This window comes from Rhinopithecus bieti, unplaced genomic scaffold, assembly GCF_001698545.2.
Source record: "Rhinopithecus bieti isolate Rb0 unplaced genomic scaffold, ASM169854v2 scaffold_48739, whole genome shotgun sequence".
In the NCBI taxonomy this organism is placed as follows: domain Eukaryota; kingdom Metazoa; phylum Chordata; class Mammalia; order Primates; family Cercopithecidae; genus Rhinopithecus; species Rhinopithecus bieti.
The window spans coordinates 726,892-747,667 of NW_016820251.1; the positions used below are offsets into that span (position 1 = coordinate 726,892).

At 38.6% G+C, this 20,776-nt stretch overlaps 1 protein-coding gene across 3 annotated transcripts in view; it reads right to left on the reverse strand.

Moving 5' to 3' along the window:
• Positions 1–203: 203 nt before the first annotated feature.
• Positions 204–20,776, reverse strand: part of SNX24 (sorting nexin 24) — a 189,237-nt gene continuing 168,664 nt past the window's right edge. For all 3 annotated transcript variants that reach the window (XM_017859741.1, XM_017859742.1, XM_017859743.1), the window contains 4 exons: positions 9,197–9,291; positions 7,728–7,760; positions 7,161–7,225; positions 204–1,774 (listed from right to left, as the gene is read on the reverse strand). In XM_017859741.1, the coding sequence (XP_017715230.1) occupies positions 1,707–1,774; positions 7,161–7,225; positions 7,728–7,760; positions 9,197–9,291 (261 nt within the window). In that variant the 3' untranslated portion in view covers positions 204–1,706. The remainder of the gene's footprint in view (positions 1,775–7,160; positions 7,226–7,727; positions 7,761–9,196; positions 9,292–20,776) is intronic.

Sequence of the window (20,776 nt, forward strand, 5' to 3'; positions counted from 1 at the left end):
TTCCCACAGAGGCTGCAACCATTTCACACTTCCACAAGCAATGTACAGTTACAAGGGTTCTAATTTCTCCTCCTCCTCTTATCATATTAGAAATAAACATCTATGTGAATGTGTGAGAGGTTTTGTGTGTGCATATGTGTGTGTGTGTAAATAGACAGATACAAACCATGTTTCCAATGAAATCTTAGGAGCAGAAGACAAACTCAAATATTTCCTTGTTCTTTGTTTTTATTTAACTCCAAATAGCTAATAACATAAAAACATTTAAAAAAATCTCCAATACCCAACTATTAAGTTATTTTTGGTTGACAACACTTGTTATTTAGTTCTTGCTTGTTTCCAACATGTAGTAACAGAATCTATAATAACTTTAAAAGTTTGGAGCAGGCTTAAAACCTGAATATTTAGATCCTAATCAAAAACCATGATGTAGTTATTAGTTTTGATTTTAAATACTTGCCCCCCACAGAACTTATTAAAATGAATAACCATAAATAGGCTAGCTATTAATTAGATCTCAATGAAATGCCTACATACAGCACATACATATAGGTAGTACATATGCTTTTATCCTTTACTACTCAAAGTATGATGTACAGAGGAATTATATCATAAACACCTTTAACTTACATTAACTCAACACATGAGGTCAGTGAAAAGGAAGCCATAAGGAAAATAACATGAAATCCTGTGGTGATCCCACCTATGATGAATGCACACCCTCGAGGAAACCCAGGTGGGTGCTGTCCATCCGCTGGGTGGGTGCTTCGCTCCTTGTCAGTTCACATCTGCCACTAGCGGGGCAAGCATCTTGCAAGGCTATGATTCTAGTGTTAAAAGGTATGTGCTTTTTTTTTTTTTTTTTTTTTTTTTTTTTTTTTTTTTTTTTTTTTTTTTAACAAAATGACCCCTAAACAAACACCAACAACTTCACTTGGTTTTCAAACAAAGAAACAGTCTTTTTTTCCAACATCGGGGGGAAAAGCTACTTGTAGTGGATGTACAGGTTTCCAACATGGCACCCTTCTAAAGGGCTTTCAAGGATCATCCTAATAGCCCATTTTACCTATGTACTGACCTTGGAAGCTAACCCCTGAGTATGATGCAACTCCACTCTAATATAAATTAAAATGCCATGATCTTTAAAAATGCCATAAGATTGTCAGTATAATTTAACTTCCAGTTTAGTTCCATCTTCACATTTAGCAGTGTGTGTCTGTGACCGTCTCCTGGTGCCAGCATTTCAGAATGTACTATCACTGGCTGAGAAAATCTCATGGTGAGAAGAGTAGTGTGTCGTAAGATCTGAACAAAAAAGCTACCAAAGTTGATCAGTCTCAGTATGATTCAGGATATGATTTTCAATTAGCAAATGGTGTGACTGAAGCAGAGAGTAGCTTTGTTTTGCTACACTCAGTGCTTCCAGGAATCTCCCGTGGCCTCCTTTTCGTGGGTTTCTATGCTGGCAGCTACATTTTACTTCTTAAACACTTGGCCTTAGACTGACCACTGCCCTGGTTCAGTTTCTATTTTTAAGAGCACCATTCTAATGGAAATGTCCCTGCCCTGAATTAAGCTGGGACTGTACACTTTACCACTAGCTAGAGCTGTTATATATCATAGCATTTAGATTAATTTGGTAAGTATTGATTTCCTTGACTGTGGCTTCGAAACTTGCTTCTGCTTCTTTTAGCCACGTAGGATTTCTACCTGGGGTGTAGATGAGGGTAAAATATCCCATGGAGGACTCCTTCAATAACCACATTTGGAAAATCTGGAAAAAAAAAAAAAAAAAGAAAGAAAAACTGCTTTTCTTATGTGAAACAATAATTGCATTTTGTAGAATGGAACAAGGCAAGGCTTACGGTAAACACAGGAATCTGCATCGCCAGGCGTTTGCCTGGTTGAGGATGTGCTATCAGTCATGCTGCTTCAGCCTAAAGCCACTTGAGCGCACCACCAGGCGCGGCAGGAATGTGCAGTCAGATTTGTAGCTTATTGATTTAAGGGATGTTCTAATGGTTAATGCTGCTGGGCCTCAGCTCTTTATCTGAATGTTTTCTCACGAGGAAGATGGATTACACTGGCAATTCAATTTCTAACAAAATCTCAATATACTTGAAGGAATTCCAAGATTTCTACTGGGAATACTTCACTGCAGTTTTTCCATTGTGGTTTACAATGCATTTAGTCCAAGTTGTCTTGAGTCTACTTGTTCTATTAGACTAGGTTCGAAAGAGAGCAGTAAGATGGGGGTCTGTCTTCCTAACTTAAAAGGGCAAATTTCCAACAGAAGCCATCCTGCCAAACTTGAAAACATAGTTACATTATTATAGGAGATAGGAAGGGAGGCCAGGGGTGCAGAGTATGTTGTACTACCTTCCAGTCATTAGAGTAGGTAAAATGTGAATGGATTACTTGAATGGGAACCAATCTATCTCATGGTTCAGAAGTTTAATTTTTAAACTTTATTCTGTACATAATGACATCCAGGAACTATCCTAAAGCTGAACACTTTAAAGAAATACAGTTATTACCTAAGAAAATAAAAGTGGTCCAATATTTTAAGAAAAAAAAATGTACATCAAACCTCTATTGTCAACTGTGTAAATAAAATCATTTACTAGGGGATTACCGCCTCATCAGAGGAGGCAGAAAGGCTCTCAGAGGCTAGGGGTAGGCAGAGGGAGCTAGCCAGGTGGAAAGTCTGTGGCCAGAGGGAGACTGGAGGGTTCAGAGACCTAAATGAAGGCCAATGCAGCGAGAGAAGTGGGAATGAGGAGGCTGGAGGGCCCAGGGTGCCCAGTCATACCTGGGAAGAACAGATAGGAATTCTGGCTTTATCTAAAACTCAATGGGAAGCTATTGAGGGAGTTTAAGCAGAGTGGGACAGAGTAGAATTGTGTTTTGAAAAACATGATTCTGGCTGCCAACTGGAGAATGGACTGGAGCAAGTTCAAAGCAGACACAAGGAGATCAGTTTGGAGACTACTGCAGTAGTTCGAGAGGGCAATGTGGCAGCCCAAACGAGGTTGAGGATGGAGAACCATGGAGGAATTCTAGAGAAATGAAGGTCGGGACCAAGTGATGGGTTAGATGTGGTTAGTGAGGGAAGGGGTGAAATCAAGGACGCCTCTTAGGTTTCTGGCTTGCATAATCACAGGGTGGTGGGAGAAGACCCAGAATAGGAGTAAAACAGAAGATCATCACCTTGGTCTGGAACTTGTGTTTGAGGCATCTGTGAGACTTGCCAAAGGGGAAGTCAAGAAGTGACAGAATATGGTGACCAGTTTACCTCAACAAGTATTTATTGAGAGGCCTCTGTGTCCTGGATTGGCCATGTAATAGCTGTGTGACCTTAGGTGAGTTATTGAACATCTCTGTGCCTCTCTTTCCTCAACTGTGAAATGGATTTCATAATAGTATCTACCTTATAGGCTGTTTTAAAAATTGGGGAGACAAGCGAATGAGCACACAAAATAATGTCTTAGAAAATCTCCAACACATGAGTATCCAGTTATTTTTGGTTGATGACACTTGATTTTCAGGGCATGCCTTTCCCCAACATGAAGTAATGGTTTTTCATGAAATATATCTTTGAAAGCTTGTGATAGGCCTTACACATGTATATTTAGAGCGCAATAAAAAACAATAATTTAGCTAAGCTAATTTTAATTCTAATTGTATTTCTCCCACATAGAAGGGTATTAAAATCAATTGCCACAAATAGAGCTGTTGGTTAATTTTCTAAAAGATGCCCAAAAAGGGCATATTACATGAAGGTGGCAGACATGCCTTTCTTCTTTGCCACTCACGATATAGAAGTTGATTTGAAGGTCAGTGAAATTACATCATAAGTATATTTAGCTTAAAAGGATTCAACTAAATAAGTTAAGCAAAAAAGACATAAAGGAAAATAACATTACATACTGTGGGTAACTCTACCACGATGGTAATATGTCAAGCAGTGACAAGAACAGGGCAAGGAGAAAAATACAGCAGGGCATGGGCTGGAGAGGGCCCAGAGACAGGGAAGTGAGGGAAGAACCTGAGTGATGGTGCCATTTGGGTGACGACTTGCAGGAAGGGACCAAGCAGCCCTCTGGGAGGGTGTCTGGGAGAAGGGCATTCCCGGCAGAGGGAACAGCAAGTGCTAAGGCTCTGTATGTATGTCCACCAAGAGCTGAACATATGCTAGATGCTGGGGATTTAGAGGACCAAGAACAAAGATAAGATAGTGACCATTACTATAAAAGAAGCAAATAGGGTTCTCTGACAAAAAGTGAATGGGATGGAGGTGTTTTAAAGCAAGGTCCACCAACTAGCGATCAGAAATAACATAATCAGCGTTTTGGTTTGTTTTCTCATCTGTTCCACTCTACTTTAAACTGTGGATTTTGGCTTCATCATATGCATGATTTACTACAATGTCCATTATTGCCAGCATTACTCAGTAAACTGTTCTTGCCTTTGATTCCCATTGAGAGGTGATGAGAAGGAAGGTGATTTAGGGCAGGTTTTGTTGTTATTTTTGTTGGGTTTTGCTTATTTAATGAACATGTATTGTGAATGGGTGGAGGGGCTTGTGGAGAGGGAGAATCAGCACAGGCTCTCTGAAGCCGTGGCATTCAATGTGAGCCCTGGAGGGTGAGAGGCAGCCGGCTACGGGATGCAGAAAAGAAGCCTCAAGGTGGGGGAAACAGCACACCTGAGGCCGCAAAAGAATTCCAGGGTGGCTAGGGCAGAGTGTATGAGGCGGTCCAGTAGGAACATGAGCCTGGAGCAGCTCACAGAGGGCCTTGCAAACAAATCACAGGTAAGAGTCTGGAGCTCCCAGGAGAGAGTTGAGATGGAAATACAATATTGTGACTCAGGTGTACACACACAGTAGGCAGGCCACACACAAGGAGATTATCTGAAAGAAAGTGTAGTGAGAAGAAGAGAAGGTCTATGACAACATTCTGGTCAGCTGCTAGAGAGTGGAAGGAAGTGGGAGAGCCAAGGGGAGACACTGTTTGAAGGAGTAGAAACCGATCAACATGTCTAAAGTACATGAGAGGCCAAGGAAGATGAGGACTGAAAAATATCTATGGGCTTTAGCCACACTGAAATCACTGGGGACTTTGGCAAGAGTTGTTTTGAGTTTCCTGGAAAATCAAATCAAAGACCAAAAGCAAATGCTTTTCAATCTGTTAAGAGAGTACTCTCCTGATTTCTGATGTTAAAAGCTAAGAGATATTTGATTATCAGTATTTTATAAGAGGATAATGCTTAAATGTCAGATCTTTGAAGACAGACACTCCTCTGACTTTGTAGGGGGGCGGGGGTCAGTACATCTGTGAAGAAACTTCCATATGCAATATCCTCTGGAATAATAACCTTAATATCTTGCTAAGAGGCATCATAACAAAAATGTGATACAAGTAAAGTTTCTCTTTAAATTAAATGCTGAAGATTTGCAAAAATATGTATCATTAGTATAACACTTCTAAGATAACAAGAATCTGATTCATGAAACTGGATTGGTCAAAATTCCAAGAAAACAGATCTGGTGACTGGTCCTCCCATACCTCCCATCCCATCCATCAAACCTGTGATTCACTTATTCTCAAACAGGAATTCCCTTATTTTGCAAGTCTTCATCCATATTACCATGCTACCAATGATACATATGTTTTACTCTTTCCAGCTCAAGACATTTACCCCTGAGGTTCCTTCCAAGAAAGTTCCTCCTGTTCTTCACTGTCAAACCAGGCATAGAGCACATGGTAGGCACTGCTCAATAAGCTGGATGAGTTGGATTTAAAGGTCATAAAATATGTTCCCTCTTCTATCAAGTATCCTGGCTATTCTAGTCTATAGTAACTATTTCACTGTCTACACTTCTGCAGGAATTTCAGTCAGATGCATGACATATCTGAGCATAAACAATACATGGAAAAAGTGCTTGTGGAGCCATTTTTCAAAGATAATATAATTTATAAAACATTTAATCTATATTAGGTTGCATTATTAATATTTGTTAAATATGATATTTTAACACAACATCAACTAACATGTATATTTGTTAAACATAAGCAAATGTTATAGAGAGGAAGTTATTCTTCACTGCAAGGAAAAAGAATATGAGGTCATATTCCTATACAGCAAAGGCAGCTCACTCTGATCAGGGTGCTACTAGGAAGGGTCCCTCAACCCTTGCTAGGGAGGAGCAGGACTGCGTCCTGGCCACTTTTCTTCAAACTGACAGCTAAGTGGGTGATCTGAGTACGTGCATCCTTGCTATAGAGAGCAGTTCCCTTTCTCCTGCTCATAAGGTTTTATTGTCAGAAATAGGAAGGGTTTCAATGGATCATTTATCTATTACTATTTAGTGACTCCCAGAAACAAGATTCACTATGTGCAAAGAGCACAGAAGGAATACATAGGCAACAAGAGGTCCACCCATCAACCATCTGAGAGTGGACAAGTCAGGGACTTCCCTGGACCCCAGTTTTCTCATTCAGCCAATGATAATATCTGTCCTGCTTAGTTCACAAGGTTGTTAAGGAATTAAGTGAGATAATGTATGCAAATGAACTCATAAAGAGATGCATAACAGAACACTTTGAGAGGGACTCTGATGAATTTAAATTTCTTCGCGCAGAGAAAAGACTCAGTCGAAAATATTGATTACAATTATACTTAAATCAATTAATTGTATTTAAAATATGCAACTTTCAAAAATATACAGTTGGCCATCAAAGATGCTGTAATCTAAATAGAAATGGAGATATGCCTGCAATGTATATATACATAGATTTTCGGAAGAGGCACTTTAAAAAAGGACTAGAACCTTGAATTTGAACCCTGGCATCTGGACAAAAACAAGCAGAGGCCAAAATGACATGATCGGAAAAATTAAGGACCATAAATACCTTTCTGCCTTATTACTCTAATTCAAAATAGTCTGGTAAGAGAGAAAGAAAAATTACATTTCCTCCTGAAAGGCTGGCCTCAATTAAAATTCTAAATGTCTCTTACACCAAGAGCACTGGTTTATTGGCAGATTATTAAGCCCTGGACCAATGTCACTCTGTTAGACCTGTATTAAAAACGTGGTTTATGTGGTGCAGGGTCAGATCAGTAAAGAGCTGTTAGCAGATGACAGGTTTGATTACCGCTGGCTGCAGGCAAGACGTATGGATCCCTGAGGAACAGCAGCACAGGCTGGTGGGACAGTTTGCTGGAAAGGTCAAGAACAGGCATGTCAGCATCAGGGGACGATGGTAAACAGAAAACACTACAAACTAGCTTTGAGGGGATCAAACTGCTGTGTGGGGACGTCTCAAGGTTTATGTTCTAACAGTGTGGGTGAATAATAGCACACAGAGTGAGAGCAAACAAATGGGCACTGCTCTCATCTTCTAAACATTTCTTTGTGGAATTTGAAGCAGATATACAATCTATACAATAAGTCATTGCTGAAACGTGCTTTCCTAAAAATCTTGTAATACGATTGTTGATAAAACATTCTGATTACTTGCATGAAACAATGTAGGGCTCTTATTCCTCCACTCTTAATTCTAACTGGTTACTCCTGTAATTCCCTATTAAATATTTATAATCTTAAAACCAATTTCCAAACAAAGGTTTTTAAGAAAAATATAACTTGAAACACATCGTGGGTGATTAAACATTTAGCAAAACCATAATCCTATTCCTGGCTGATGAGGATTAGTCCTTACCTTGACTCTTCAGACTCTGTTTCATCAAAAGATCTAAAAGTTTTGAGAAAGGAAAAAAACAAACAAACAGAAAAACCACATACGTTGAGTCAATGTTTATGCCAACAAAGGAAAAAATATCCAATATTTTTAGACGACTGAATTGGGAGATATTTTTAAGAAGAGTTGTGAGTTTCCACTGAACCACAGCATGGCTATGCCCCATCCTAAGGAATCTGAAGACTGGAATATTCTTTGATTTCAATTTTCCTGAAGATTACTTAAAAATCCTCAGATTTTATTACCACTTTCGGGCTTGTATAATGGAGAAAACATTTCACTCAATACCATTGCTAATGTCTATTCTAAAAAATACATAAACATATACGAAGCCCAGCCTCCCTGTAAACACATACAAGTTGGAACAGAACACACAGACAGCACATTATTTCATTACTTGCCAAGTATAGTGTATAATTTTTGCTCTGCAATAAGTGGAAAGTGGCCCTGAGTAAACAGTGCTCATGAAGAGCTGTGACAGGTGTTTGCAGCCCTGTCATCCAGTGGATGGCTGGGGTTTAACATGACTTTGGGTGTGGTCTGCTTGATCTTCTTGTAGTTAAGTGTGGTTCCTTTAGGCAGGTCTGGAAGCAGCAAGAAAATGGGTAAACCTCTCTCCTGCATGGATTTTGAGAGTTTGTGATGATTTGTTTCCCTGTAAATGGATACAGTATGCCATGGATGTTTCTGAAGGTCTTCTGAGGCTAGCTCAGCCCACATCATGTGCCTGTTGCTGGGCAAGTGGCTTGTTTCAGAGTTAATTCTTCGGGAGAGCTTTTCCCAATTGCTAATGATATCAAACCTCTGGGTCCTTGGGTTTAGGACCAATGGGTTTAGACCAACAGATAGGGATTAGGATTTGTAGTTCTGCCACTGGAAGTTCCTGAGAGAGGCAGCTGGACAGTAGAGGAAGAGGGCTCGCCTTGGAAGGCCTCGGTTCTGCAAGCTACAAGGCAAGAGATCTTGGGAAAGACACTAAATTCCTGTGTCTCTGTTTGCTCAACTACAAAATGAGAGGAGTTGGATCAAATCATCTCTAAGGTCATTCATAACTTTAACATTATATAAATATGTGTACCACCAGGATATGAACTTTGCTTGAGTTTCCACTAATGAGTCCGTAACATGTTATCTAGATTCATCATTCCTATCAAGTAACATCATTCTATGTAACAGCGTAATTGAAAAGATTGATTCCTTGAGTCTAAACATGGGTTACTGATCCATGGCCATTTGGCTACAAGATGGGTATGAGGACTTCAGAGGAATTCTTTTGACCAAAAGCAGGTGGCGAGAGAGTGCTGTAGCAAGCCAAAAGAGTGGGCGTGGCCGGCAGGCTACTCAGGCATCACTCTGGGCTATTTGTTAGATCAATCGGTCATTGAAGAGTAATTTAAAATACACATCCAATATGCAAACATGATTCTTACCCACAACTTTCTGCCTTTGGTAGAGAGGGCAAGTGTCGCACATTTAGGAAATCAAGAAACAGTTTGGGAAGTTCTTCATTTTCTAAAATGACAGCCTGTGAAAGCAGAAAACAGAATTAGAAACTGAAGTGAAGTTTGCTAGGCAATCAATCAAATGAACTATTTCAAAAAGTCATAACCGTCCATCAAAGTTCTTACCAGCAACATTCCTCACAGTCAAGATGAGGAGTGGTCTCTGTTTTGCCCACCAGGAATTCAGGCTGACACACATGCTAGGGAGTGCTGGCAAATACTGCAGTTTATCTGTTCTTTCATTCAACTGGCATTTATAGAGCACCTACTATACACTAGATGCTGACTAGGGGACAAGACAGTGGGGAGCCAGGTAGAAATGGTTCCTGCCTTCATGGAGATTCTAATCCAGAGTGAATATTTCAAAACCTGGGAACATCAATAATACTGTTAAGATATGTATATCAAATTGTCCTTACTGAATGACAAAGTGGTCTGATATACATTATCTATACGTGTGTGTGTGTGTGTGTGTGTGTATCTCCCCACAGGAAACCACTACTATTTAGGAAATACCGTAAGTTATTTTTTAACTGGAAGGTTTAGTCAAGAACCCTCAGCTATCACCTGTTTTGGCATTAGAATCAACTGACATTTATTGTTATTTGGACAGCTCCACTCAAAGGGTCAGTAACAACTTTACTGCTAAGTGTAAATCAGCATACATGATGAAAAAAAATCTATAGAGTTCTTCCATTTAGTGAGCTCTGCTACATAGCCGGCATAATGGCATAACCATGTCACTACTCAGAGATCCAGATTATGCAACGTCAAGGAGAAATCTGACAAAGAAGTATATATCTTCTTATCTATGTATTTTTAAAGTCTACCAGAGTGTGTGAACTGAACAGAAGTTTGCCACCTCCCCCTCCCTCTTTTCCAAAAGACCACAGGAGAAAAGCATCAAAGGTTGTATTTTAATCTCTGACTTCAATACAACTATTCTTAAGGGGTCATTTTTCATAACTTACCATGGGTAAATTTTGTCCAGTAAGTACATGTTGTTTAAAGAACTGTGAGAATTGGTGGTGAAATATCATTCACACAATTGATCAGGAATACTGTGTAGGGTGGTGCATAAGATACATAACAAGAAACAAAAGTGAGGTGAAATTATGTACCTTGTAGATACACAGTTCTATATCACATCTTGTTTTTAGCCAGGGTTCACATACTGAGTTGCCCCAATTTCTTATCAGGTTTTGTAATACTGTTACCCAGTTCAGGTCATACAAATGGGGTGGGTGACTACACAGGTTGCCAGTCCTCCTAGGCTGCCCTCTGTTCCACACTAGAGCATAGCCCTCCTGGTGTTCAGTCCCTAGAGAGGGGTCATCTAAAGAGCCACCTCCATTGGGGGCTGCTACTGTTCTTTACACAGCTCACTGTTCCCACGGAAGCTTAAGGAATAAAAGATAGAAGAAAAAATTAGGGTGTTATACTTTATTCATTAAATAATAATTTACTGGGCATCTATTATGTTAGACACTGCGACATGATGATAAATCTTACAGGTCCAGTGGAGCATGGGCTGGTGAAGAAAGCTAGCAATGAACAAGTAAACACACACACTAAACAACAACTTAAACTTGCCTTAGAATATAGTGAGATAGAATCGAAATAGCGTATCACTCTCTAAGCGTTTTCCCATCTACCAATGCATTCATCCGTCCATCCCTCTGTCCCTCTCTCCATCCATGTGTGTGTATGTGTTTACTTTCTCCTGGTTATAAAATAGAAAATAAAAGTTCAGAAAATAAAGAGAAAAAAAAAACCCCTCTGTTCAGAGGCATAATTTCATTACTATTTCAATTAAATTTCTTTAAATCATTTCACTTTTACCTCAGTTTTTACCTATTCGAGGACACTTTTGGGTGCCCAGAGGTCATTATTTCAGTGCCTATAACTCAAAAAGTTCTGGGAATCATCACACATATAAAACTCCAAGGTATTTTGGCTGTGACACATGTTTCAATGGTTGTTTTTTTTTTCTAGATATCTGTTTAAGAGGATGATACAATACGTATTTGAATAATAAAGCTTAATGTTGTAACACATGCAGACCTGTTCCCCCAGGCAATAGTTTTAATTATCTGTACAAGTGGTAGCTTTCAGATTTAAAAAAAGACGGAAGAGTATAACATTCTTATCTCCACCCCCACCTTCTTAAAATAAATTAAATCAATAACAAGTGTGGGACACTTTTAATGACCTGAACTACTTAATTTCCAGGATCTTTAGACATGTCATCCATCACTGCAGCATGGAGGAAGACATCTCTTGAGTGTTCAGGGGGTTACTTAGGTTTTATTAATGCAAGATTTAGGGAATTTTAACAAGGTGAATTGTTTATTTGCCTTGACAGATTGGCTTACAATGCACTGACTACATCTACAGCATGATCATTAATGACAAGAGACAGGCAAAAAGCTGTTTACACTGCAACATAGGGACGGGAATTAATCCTGCTCAGCCTCCCCAGAGTTCTCCAAACAGATGATCACATTGCTTTACGTAAGATATACTGGCAAAAGCAATACAGAAAACTCCAGAAATCTGTGTGTAATTTACTTTGCTAAATTTTCACTGAATATTCTCAAATAATATTTTCCATAAAACAATGGCCAATATGTACTTTGGGATTTATAGTTTTAGAGAAGGCAGCATTGAGGGTTAGTTAAGCATTCAGTTATGTGGGCAGGCATATTTCCCAAGTTCTGTTTCAAAAGCTTGGGAGAAAAGAACTAATACTTCAGAGATAAAGTAAAATATAGAAGAATTTACCTAATGTAACATATTAAGTACAAATGACTGTCATCAGTTGGTACAGAGATGAAAAAGAGGAATTAAATCTTTTTGTTCATACCCACATGACCTTATTCATGAGAAACTGAACAGTAAGGCTGGACCTCACAACTGTTCCATTTACAACTTCTTCAGTTTCTTGAAAGGCTTTGGCTCTGAAGGAACCACCCCTTCTTGAAGCTGTACCCTGGATCATCCTATAGAATAAAGATGTCAGTTCGGTTTAAATCTCTCAACTTTGCTCAACAATAAGCTCCTAAGTTTTAAAAAATTAAATTTTTGAATATCAAATTCTCTCTGTCTATTGTTTTAGACTGCTTATCTTTATTTTTGATTAATATCCATCCAATGATTAATCACTTTCATTCTTTAGAGGGGCAGTGTGGTGTCGGAAGTACGTGGGCTTTCAGGGAAGACTTGAGTTTGAACCCTTTCTCTTTCTATCTTAAAAGGTTATTGTGAGGATAACCTTTAATTGTGTATCAAGAATCTCTGATACACAATTAGCGATGGATAGGTGCTAATTCTCTTTTCTTTGAGTATTGTTGTTGTGTGAATCCCCAACAACCTATTTTACCAATTTTGAAGTTTGGATTATTGTTCATCGAGCAAACAGAGCTTCTTGGCCCTCTACATTTCAGGGATCTTTTTGAGTATCAGATAAAAGCCGAGTATCCTGCTTGCTGGAAAACACACATACATCTATAATTGTGCTTTCGGTGGCAGGAGGTTTGCAGACCCCTGACAGCCCAGCCAAGAACACCAGCTTTTAGCTTAGACAGGGCAACAGCACTCACTGCTGGGCTCACTTTTCTTTGGCCTGGAGCCTGAGGCACGGTCGGCCCGTGCTGTGCCAGCTCCCCAAAGGACACGTTGGCCCTTCTTGTTTCAGTTTTCCGTCTCTTTGTCAATTAGAACCCACTGGAGGGTATGCTGCCTTGCTATTAGAATTCATTAATGCCTTCAGCTCTGGGCTGAGTTGAAAACATTTGTCTGGCATTGAGGCTACTGTGGTAAAGGATTCTTCCTAATACACCAAAATCTATTGCGGCACCGATTCTAGAGAATAATTCATATTCATGATTTCCATGTCTTCTATATATTATCCTAAAATGCAGCAGTCAGTGGTGTGGAGGGTTCCCAAAATTAACAAAACATTAAGGAAAGTCTGATTTTCTACTCTATCATTGCTGGGTTAGAGTACAGCTGATGAAGCACTACCATGCTGCCCGTGTTGTAAGAGGGGCATTCTGAACTGCAGGGTAGTGATGGTTTCAGGCCCAGTGCTATTTACTTAATTACCCAATGACTCTAGTGGTGCTCATCCCATTCCTGGAGGCAAGTTGGCACACATGGCCTGTCAACTAATTTATGCAGTAAAACATCAAGAATTCAAAATGAATGTGACAAGTTTGGAGAAAAAGCTAGAAATAAATCCCAATAAATTTTACAGGTATACACACAGTGAAATACTGTGAGAAACAGAATTATCCAGATGCAAGACAGAGAGTAGCTGTCTATGTGCGAGAGTCATGGGTCTCAAATGGTAGGTCTACAAGAACTGCTCCTTCCACATGGTGTCAAATGAACTGAACAGTTCTCTCACTCCACTTAAGGTGATATTATCAAGCACCCCCTGCCACCACAAAAGAGAAATAAGAATAAACCTAGGAAGAGCTAGAGGCAAGTAATGAAAATAACTAAAAGATTTCAAAATAGTTTCCATAAAAACAAGTCATCCAATATTAGGTATGAAGAATGGAACCAGGCAGTGGAAAGTCAAGGGGATAATGATCTTTAAGTTAACTAACTGTTCTGTTAAGGAAGGTGGCCACTGGTTATCCAGCATTTTCAAAGCTGCTGGAACAAGAAGAAAGTACTGTCAAAACCAGCAAGGAAGGAGTCATTTTCTAATTGAAGCAGGTGCAATAAAAGTAGTAAAAGTGACACAGTATGAAAAGAATAGGCACTGAAGAGCATCAAAATCTCCTGGACTCTTTAATAGACTTGCAGATTGGAGATGGCATAGAATTAACAGAGAAATGCTCTAAAGAAATGTCCATCCAATGTGTCACTTAGGAATACAAGAAGACCAAAAATCAGGTTATTACGATGGTGCCCGTAGGAAATGGGGTTAAATGAAAGAACTGTTAAAGGTGTGTGATAGGCTACTTGACTTACTTCGATATTACTACATCCAACTCTGATAAATAGTAAAACTGGGCAAAGAGTGTATTTTGTAAAAAACAAACGAAACAATTTTTCTTTACACAATGCTACTCACTCTTGTAAGAATAAATGACTTTCTCTAAAGCAGACCAGATATTTCCTCGGAAATATCACTTTAAATGAAGAATTTAAAAAAAGTTAAACTCTATGAAAGCATTTATAAAAAACTTACTGCATGGGGCAGAAAAACAACACCATTACCACCAACAGCCCCTGCAAGCTCAATGTTTACTCCAGAAGAAATGTTCGTTTTATTGAAAAGGTGCAATTATCATCATGTAACACAAATCACAAAATCCCAATTTTTCCACCTTATCAGCTTTATAAAATCATGTTCCCAAAGGATACCATTGATTAGTTGCACATGTTCTTTCTGTGACATCCCAAATACTTAATTGTCAGTTATCTTTTCTTCTTCAGTAAGTAAAATGTAGTCACAAAATTACAGAGGGACTTGTTCTGCCTTAACCTTCATGAGGTGCCATCATGCACTGGAAAACACTGGCAAAATATCACAGGATAACGCCGTCCGACAAGGGAGACACATAAACACTGTAATGATTTCCCACGAGTTTCCATTTTAGAAAATTGTCACAAAGGCGAGCATAAACGGTGACACATCTCCACTGAGAACACGGTGAAATCGAACGCTGGCATTCTAGTTAGGTCCAAACCTACCCAGCAGCCAATTATAACAGCAATGGAACATCTTGTTGAAAACTTGGACAAGACCACTTTGCTAACCTTCTAAGATCATAGCACAGGGCTGTGTTTTCACTGATTTGATCCTTTTATTCCCTTTTACACACACACACACACACACACACACGCTTCTTCCCATTGTCTATCAGGGTTGTTATAAACTGTAGGGAACCTCTTTGTCACAAAAGCTAAGGTATTGAACTAAGTCAAGAGGTTTACAAGAGCACTTTAAGCCCTTCCTCCATTCCATCTAGTTTGATTTGAAATGTCTGGCTGTTGGGGTGACAAAGTTCACCACCGCAGCTTTTCCTCTCTTCACCAGGAATGATGCTTCATACCATATCTACTTCAGAGGTATGGCTAAAACAGGGAGGGAGAAAATCAATACCTCCTCACTGCAGTAAATGGGCTCAGTGTCACTGTCCTCTGGGACCCAAAACCTACGAACTCACAGAGGCTCTGTAGTCCTCAGTCTTCTACTTACCACTTCCCTGCACCTGGTCAAAATTTCACAACATGAGTCATAATCAGGTTAGCAAAGGAACACTTTTAAAAAGTCAGCCAGTAGACAGATTTAAGAAGGATCGTGACCACCTGAAAAATAAAAATCAGATGTGCTCTAAAGAACCCACTGTACGATGCATCCCCCTTTTTGTGTGTGACACCATTTGCAAGAGTGTCTAGCCTGTACCTTGGTAAAAACTGCACTACTCAAGGAATTCAAATAGACACCTGCTATGGTTTCACAGGGCTTTATATACTATCTTGCAAGAAATCTGAGGACCTACACTAAATGCTGAATGCGGAAAAGGGCCTATTTAAAATAATAATGAATCTGTGCAAAGAAATAATATAATTTGCCTAAGAAGATTTGAAAAAAAAAAAGGAATATCATTTCTGATAACGTGGCTAAAAGGAAAAAACTAACCATGGATAAAAGAAAGTGGAAAATCAATAGTCTTTGGAGCTATTTTAATATCAAAACTTACATTCTGTGTTTTTCTGGAACGTATTCATATAAAAGTACTCGTTTAGCACTTACTAACTACAAGCATTGTGTTGGGGATACAATGGTTAGCCCAACAAATATAGTCCTGTCCTCCCAGGGTTTATCATTGGGTGGGGAAGATGAATGCTGATTCACAGCAATGAATGTGAAATTACAAACTGAATTAGTACCTTAAAGGGGAGTAGCTAGTTTCCTTGATCATTAGTAACAAAGCACCCCTATTAACCTGTGGGGTGAAGGAGAGCTTCCCTGGGGAAGTGACCCTTGAGCTGGGAGTTGAATGAGCTAATGAGAATAATGTGAGTAGGATATTCCAGTTTGTTCAAAGGCCTGTGGAAGGTAGAAGCATGACAGTAAAAAAACCCTTAAAGAAGGCCACAGAAAAAAATAAAGCTAAGCAATAAAATGGGGTCACCTAAGCTGGAGAGGTTAGGCAGGGCTTCTGGATCATGTGAAGGGTTTTCTTTTCTTTTCTCTGTAGACTTGGGAGTCACTGAATGATCTTATGTGGGTGGGTGGTAGGTAGATGGGGTATCTCACTGTACATGACACCGTCTGATTTGTATTGTGACTACAACTAGAACAGTAGTAGGTTCATCAGATCCAGGGACCATGCATTAAATCCTCTCTTTGGCTATCTCTAAACTGCATCTTAACTAAACCCATTGAGCTAATTTTAATGACTATATATTTTTCATTTCATATTTGGTTCCTTTTCAAACCTGGAAGCTCTATTTTTCTTAGAGTCTTAATCTTTTCTTATGCCCAGATTAAACGTTTATTAATTTGTTTCTGTTAGATTGCTATTTTACTTGCAGTTCTTTGGATCTAATCCTGCTGTTTTGTGTGTCTGTTGGTTCTCACTCATAGCTGTTTATTCCTGTAGTTTTCTATGTTTTGTAGTTTTGGTTCATAAGCTCATATTCAGAAAGGCTTTATCTGTGGGAATCTACTGCAGGCCAAGTTCTAGGTACATCTTCCTTGAGTGGTTTTGCTTCTGCTCCTAGGAAGCAGATCCCTGACTGGGATCCTAGAGATATAATCAGCTTTAACCCAATGATAACATTAATTTTCTAGATTGGGGCTTCTGAGATTATGCAGCTACTGCAAATACTATCTGTCTGTCTATCTATCTATCTATCTATCTATCTATCTATCTATCTATCTACCTACCTACCTACCTATCTATGGATTCTAGGGATATAATCAGCTTTGAGACAATGGTAACATTAATTTTCTAGATTGGGGCTTCTGAGACTATGCAGGTACTGCAAATATTATATATATATATATATAATATATAAAAAATATAAATATATATAACTCTGAACTCTCAGGAAACATGGTTAGGAAGCATTAGGAAAACCTCTGTCTAGGCTCATGGATTTTTCACAGGCCAGGGGTCTCCAAAGTATATTACAGACATGTGGAGAGTTAAGCAAGATCATGAATTGTGATTCAGGAAAAAATATCAGAACTTCTATTTTTACTTACTTTTAATTAAAAAATAAAAAACCTATCTTTTCTAATTTTTAGTATGTAGACTCACAGTACATGTGTAAGATTTATTTAATTATTAAATAAGCACATTTTGAAGTGTTATGCTGAAACATTTTTTATTGATAAGGATGTATGGTCCTACGCCAGTAGACTTGGCTTCTGAATATAATGTACTCAAGAGTTTATAATAGCCAATCCAATAATGCCCAATATATCCCTACCACAGTACTTGAAATAGTCTCTTTTATCCTTGTTTACCCTAAAGTAAACTATGTGAGGGCACAGCTCTATTACTGGAAATGCCCTTCCCACTTCTTTTTAACTGGCCAACTCTAACTTATTTTTCAAGTTTCAGCTCTAGTGTCATTTCCCTTAGGAAACTTTCCCAAACCCTCAGGTTGGGCTTTTATCTTTTTTGGTGACAAAACAATCATTTCATTTGATGTAGTATTTAATACTGGGTTGTCATATTAACTTTCAACAATTTTAATCTACCAAATATGGTAATTTTCATGTGGGTTAGAACAACAATAACAACAATAAAGTTTCATTTAATGTCTATTCTGTGCCAGGCTCCTTATCTTATTTAATTCTCACAATACCATGAGATGTTTTCATTATCCAAATTCTACATATGAGGAATTTGGGGCTGAGAAAGGCTAAATCATTTGTGACAGTTTCTTAGAAGGTAAGGGAACAGTTGGGATTAGAAGCCAGGTGTCTCTAGCTTCAAAACTACTGTTCAAATTATGTATCGGTTCATTCATTCATTCATTCATTCATTTCTCAAATATTTCCTGACATTTACTGTATGCACAATAGCACTATGATATATAGTTTAATTCTTTTCTTATTTAATTTTATTGGAATATTTCATCTTTCCCAATATTTTTCTATTCTATTTATAAACTTAATTTATTCCACAGATATATTTAAGGGAGCCATTGAAATTGGCTCAATTAAAATACATTCTTGGTTTTCCTTGGATTTTAAATTTATCTTAACATCTCAACTAATTCTTACAAATATATAAAGACTTTCAGACTAAGAAGGCAACACATTCCATTAATCTTTCTACTAAAACAACAACAACAACAAAATGACTGGGTGCAGTGGCTCACACCTGTTATCCCAGAACTTTGGGAGGCCAAGGCGGGTGGATCACTTGAGGTCAGGAGTTCCAGATCAGCCTGGCCAACATGGAGAAGCCCTGTGTCTACTAAAAATATAAAAAATTAGCTGAGTGAGGTGGCACGTGTCTGTGATCCCTACTACTTGGGTGGCTGAGGCACAAGAATCGCTTGAACCCGGGAGGCAGAGGTTGCAGTAAGCCAAGATGGCACCAGTGCACTCCAGCCTGGGCGACAGAGCGAGACTCTGTCTCAAAAAAATCAAAACAAAACAAAACAAAAACCAAAGGATCTGGCCTCATAACATTTCAAAACCTGTTTGACAACTTCTGACTAGCTCAATTCTTTTCAGCAAATGACTGGGTACAATTACTTTAAAGTCACATATTATACATATTTGATCCATTTAAGTTACCTGTGCATTGAATAACAATGCACTTCAATTACACATAATAGATAATGCCAGGATTTATGGGGCATTTTCTTGATGATTTGATAGAAAAAAAATCCAAACAAATGTTAAAAACAATCATAGGCTGGGCACAGTGGCTCACACCTGTAATCCCAGCACTTTGGGAGGCTGAGGTGGGTGGATCACTTGAGGTCAGGAGCTCAAGACCAGCCTGGTCAACATGGTGAAACTCCGTCTCTACCAAAAATACAAAAATTAGTTGGGTGTGGTGGTGGGCACCTATAATCCTAACTACATGGGAGGACAAGACAGGTGAATTGCTTGAACTCAGGAGGCAGAGGCTGCAGTAAGCCAAGATCAGGACACTGCACTCCAGACAACAGAATGAGACTCTGTCTCAAAAATAAATAAATAAATATGTACATACATACAATTACAAACTAGCTACGTACCTGTAAGTGAAACCTAAGATCAGGAGACTACGGTATTTAATATTACTGTTTTACAACAAGCGAACCAAAACAGATTTAATAATTCAAATAATGTGGTAAGACATTTAGTTAAATACAAGTTATAGAATGGGAGTGCTGCTTTACTACTTTATAGAAGAAACAGTAATCAGAACTAGGCTTATAAAATGTTCCCTATAGATAGCCTTAGGAGACTGGTTTTTAATAAAAGATTTACAATTAGCACAGCCCATATGTGTTGATGAACTGATGTTTTTTAAAGTGTTTAAGGTGCTTTAAAACAATTTGCTCTCTCAGGGCCCTTAAACATTCCCCAAATACCTAGTTTATTCAGCATTCTCTTTTTTTACATACTGTACACTTTGACCCAGCTCCAGGACAGCTGGGTTTCAAGTGGTATAGTCTAGCTAGATGAGGCCTCTCTAGGGATATACATTCTTACTGTACTATAGTTCAGACATAGTATACTATGCTAACATCATTTTTTTAAATGAAGACTTCCAACACCATTTTATATTTATTCAGTTATAACACTACATTTAGTCACCTGTTTAAATGCTACAGTAATATAATTGATGTTTTACATGGATTTAGGAACCCTCAATGAGCAAACTTCAAAGTACACAGTCGTTAGTGGGAAAATAGTGGGAAATGGTTAGAGTGTGACAACAGACTTATTTTAAGATGTGTAGCTAGTCCTCAGAGAAACAATGTATGAAAAGTGGCCCTTGTGGAGATGGCTCATAGGCTATAATATAAAAAACATCTGTAAAGAAAGTTAGGAGGAGGTGCTTGGCCTCTTGGCTGCAACAAAAAATACAGTCAATGAAACTGTTCACTAAAATACACAGGGAGGAATAGTAGCCTACTGGGACAGAACATAATAGCAAGGAAGATGAGAAATTAGGGCTATCTATACATGGCTGGTAAGGACTACACAGGGGGCCCACGCTGGAACCTGTTCTCTGAGTTCAGGGAAAGAGGAATATATGTACCCTAGCCCTTCTCCCAAATCTAACACTGAAATGAATCCTTCTATCACTTGGGAGCTGAATTACAGACATTTATTCAGGGACCTATACACAAGAATGAATATGCCCCTTTCTGGGAGTTTTCCAGATTACACCAGTCTTTTTGCACCTATGCAAGATCCAGTCTTCCCTTCTTCTTTACTAATGGAATACCAACTTTCTTGGGGTGTGTGGCAAGCTGCCAAGCTAAAAATAACAAAGAACAATATCAAAACTGATG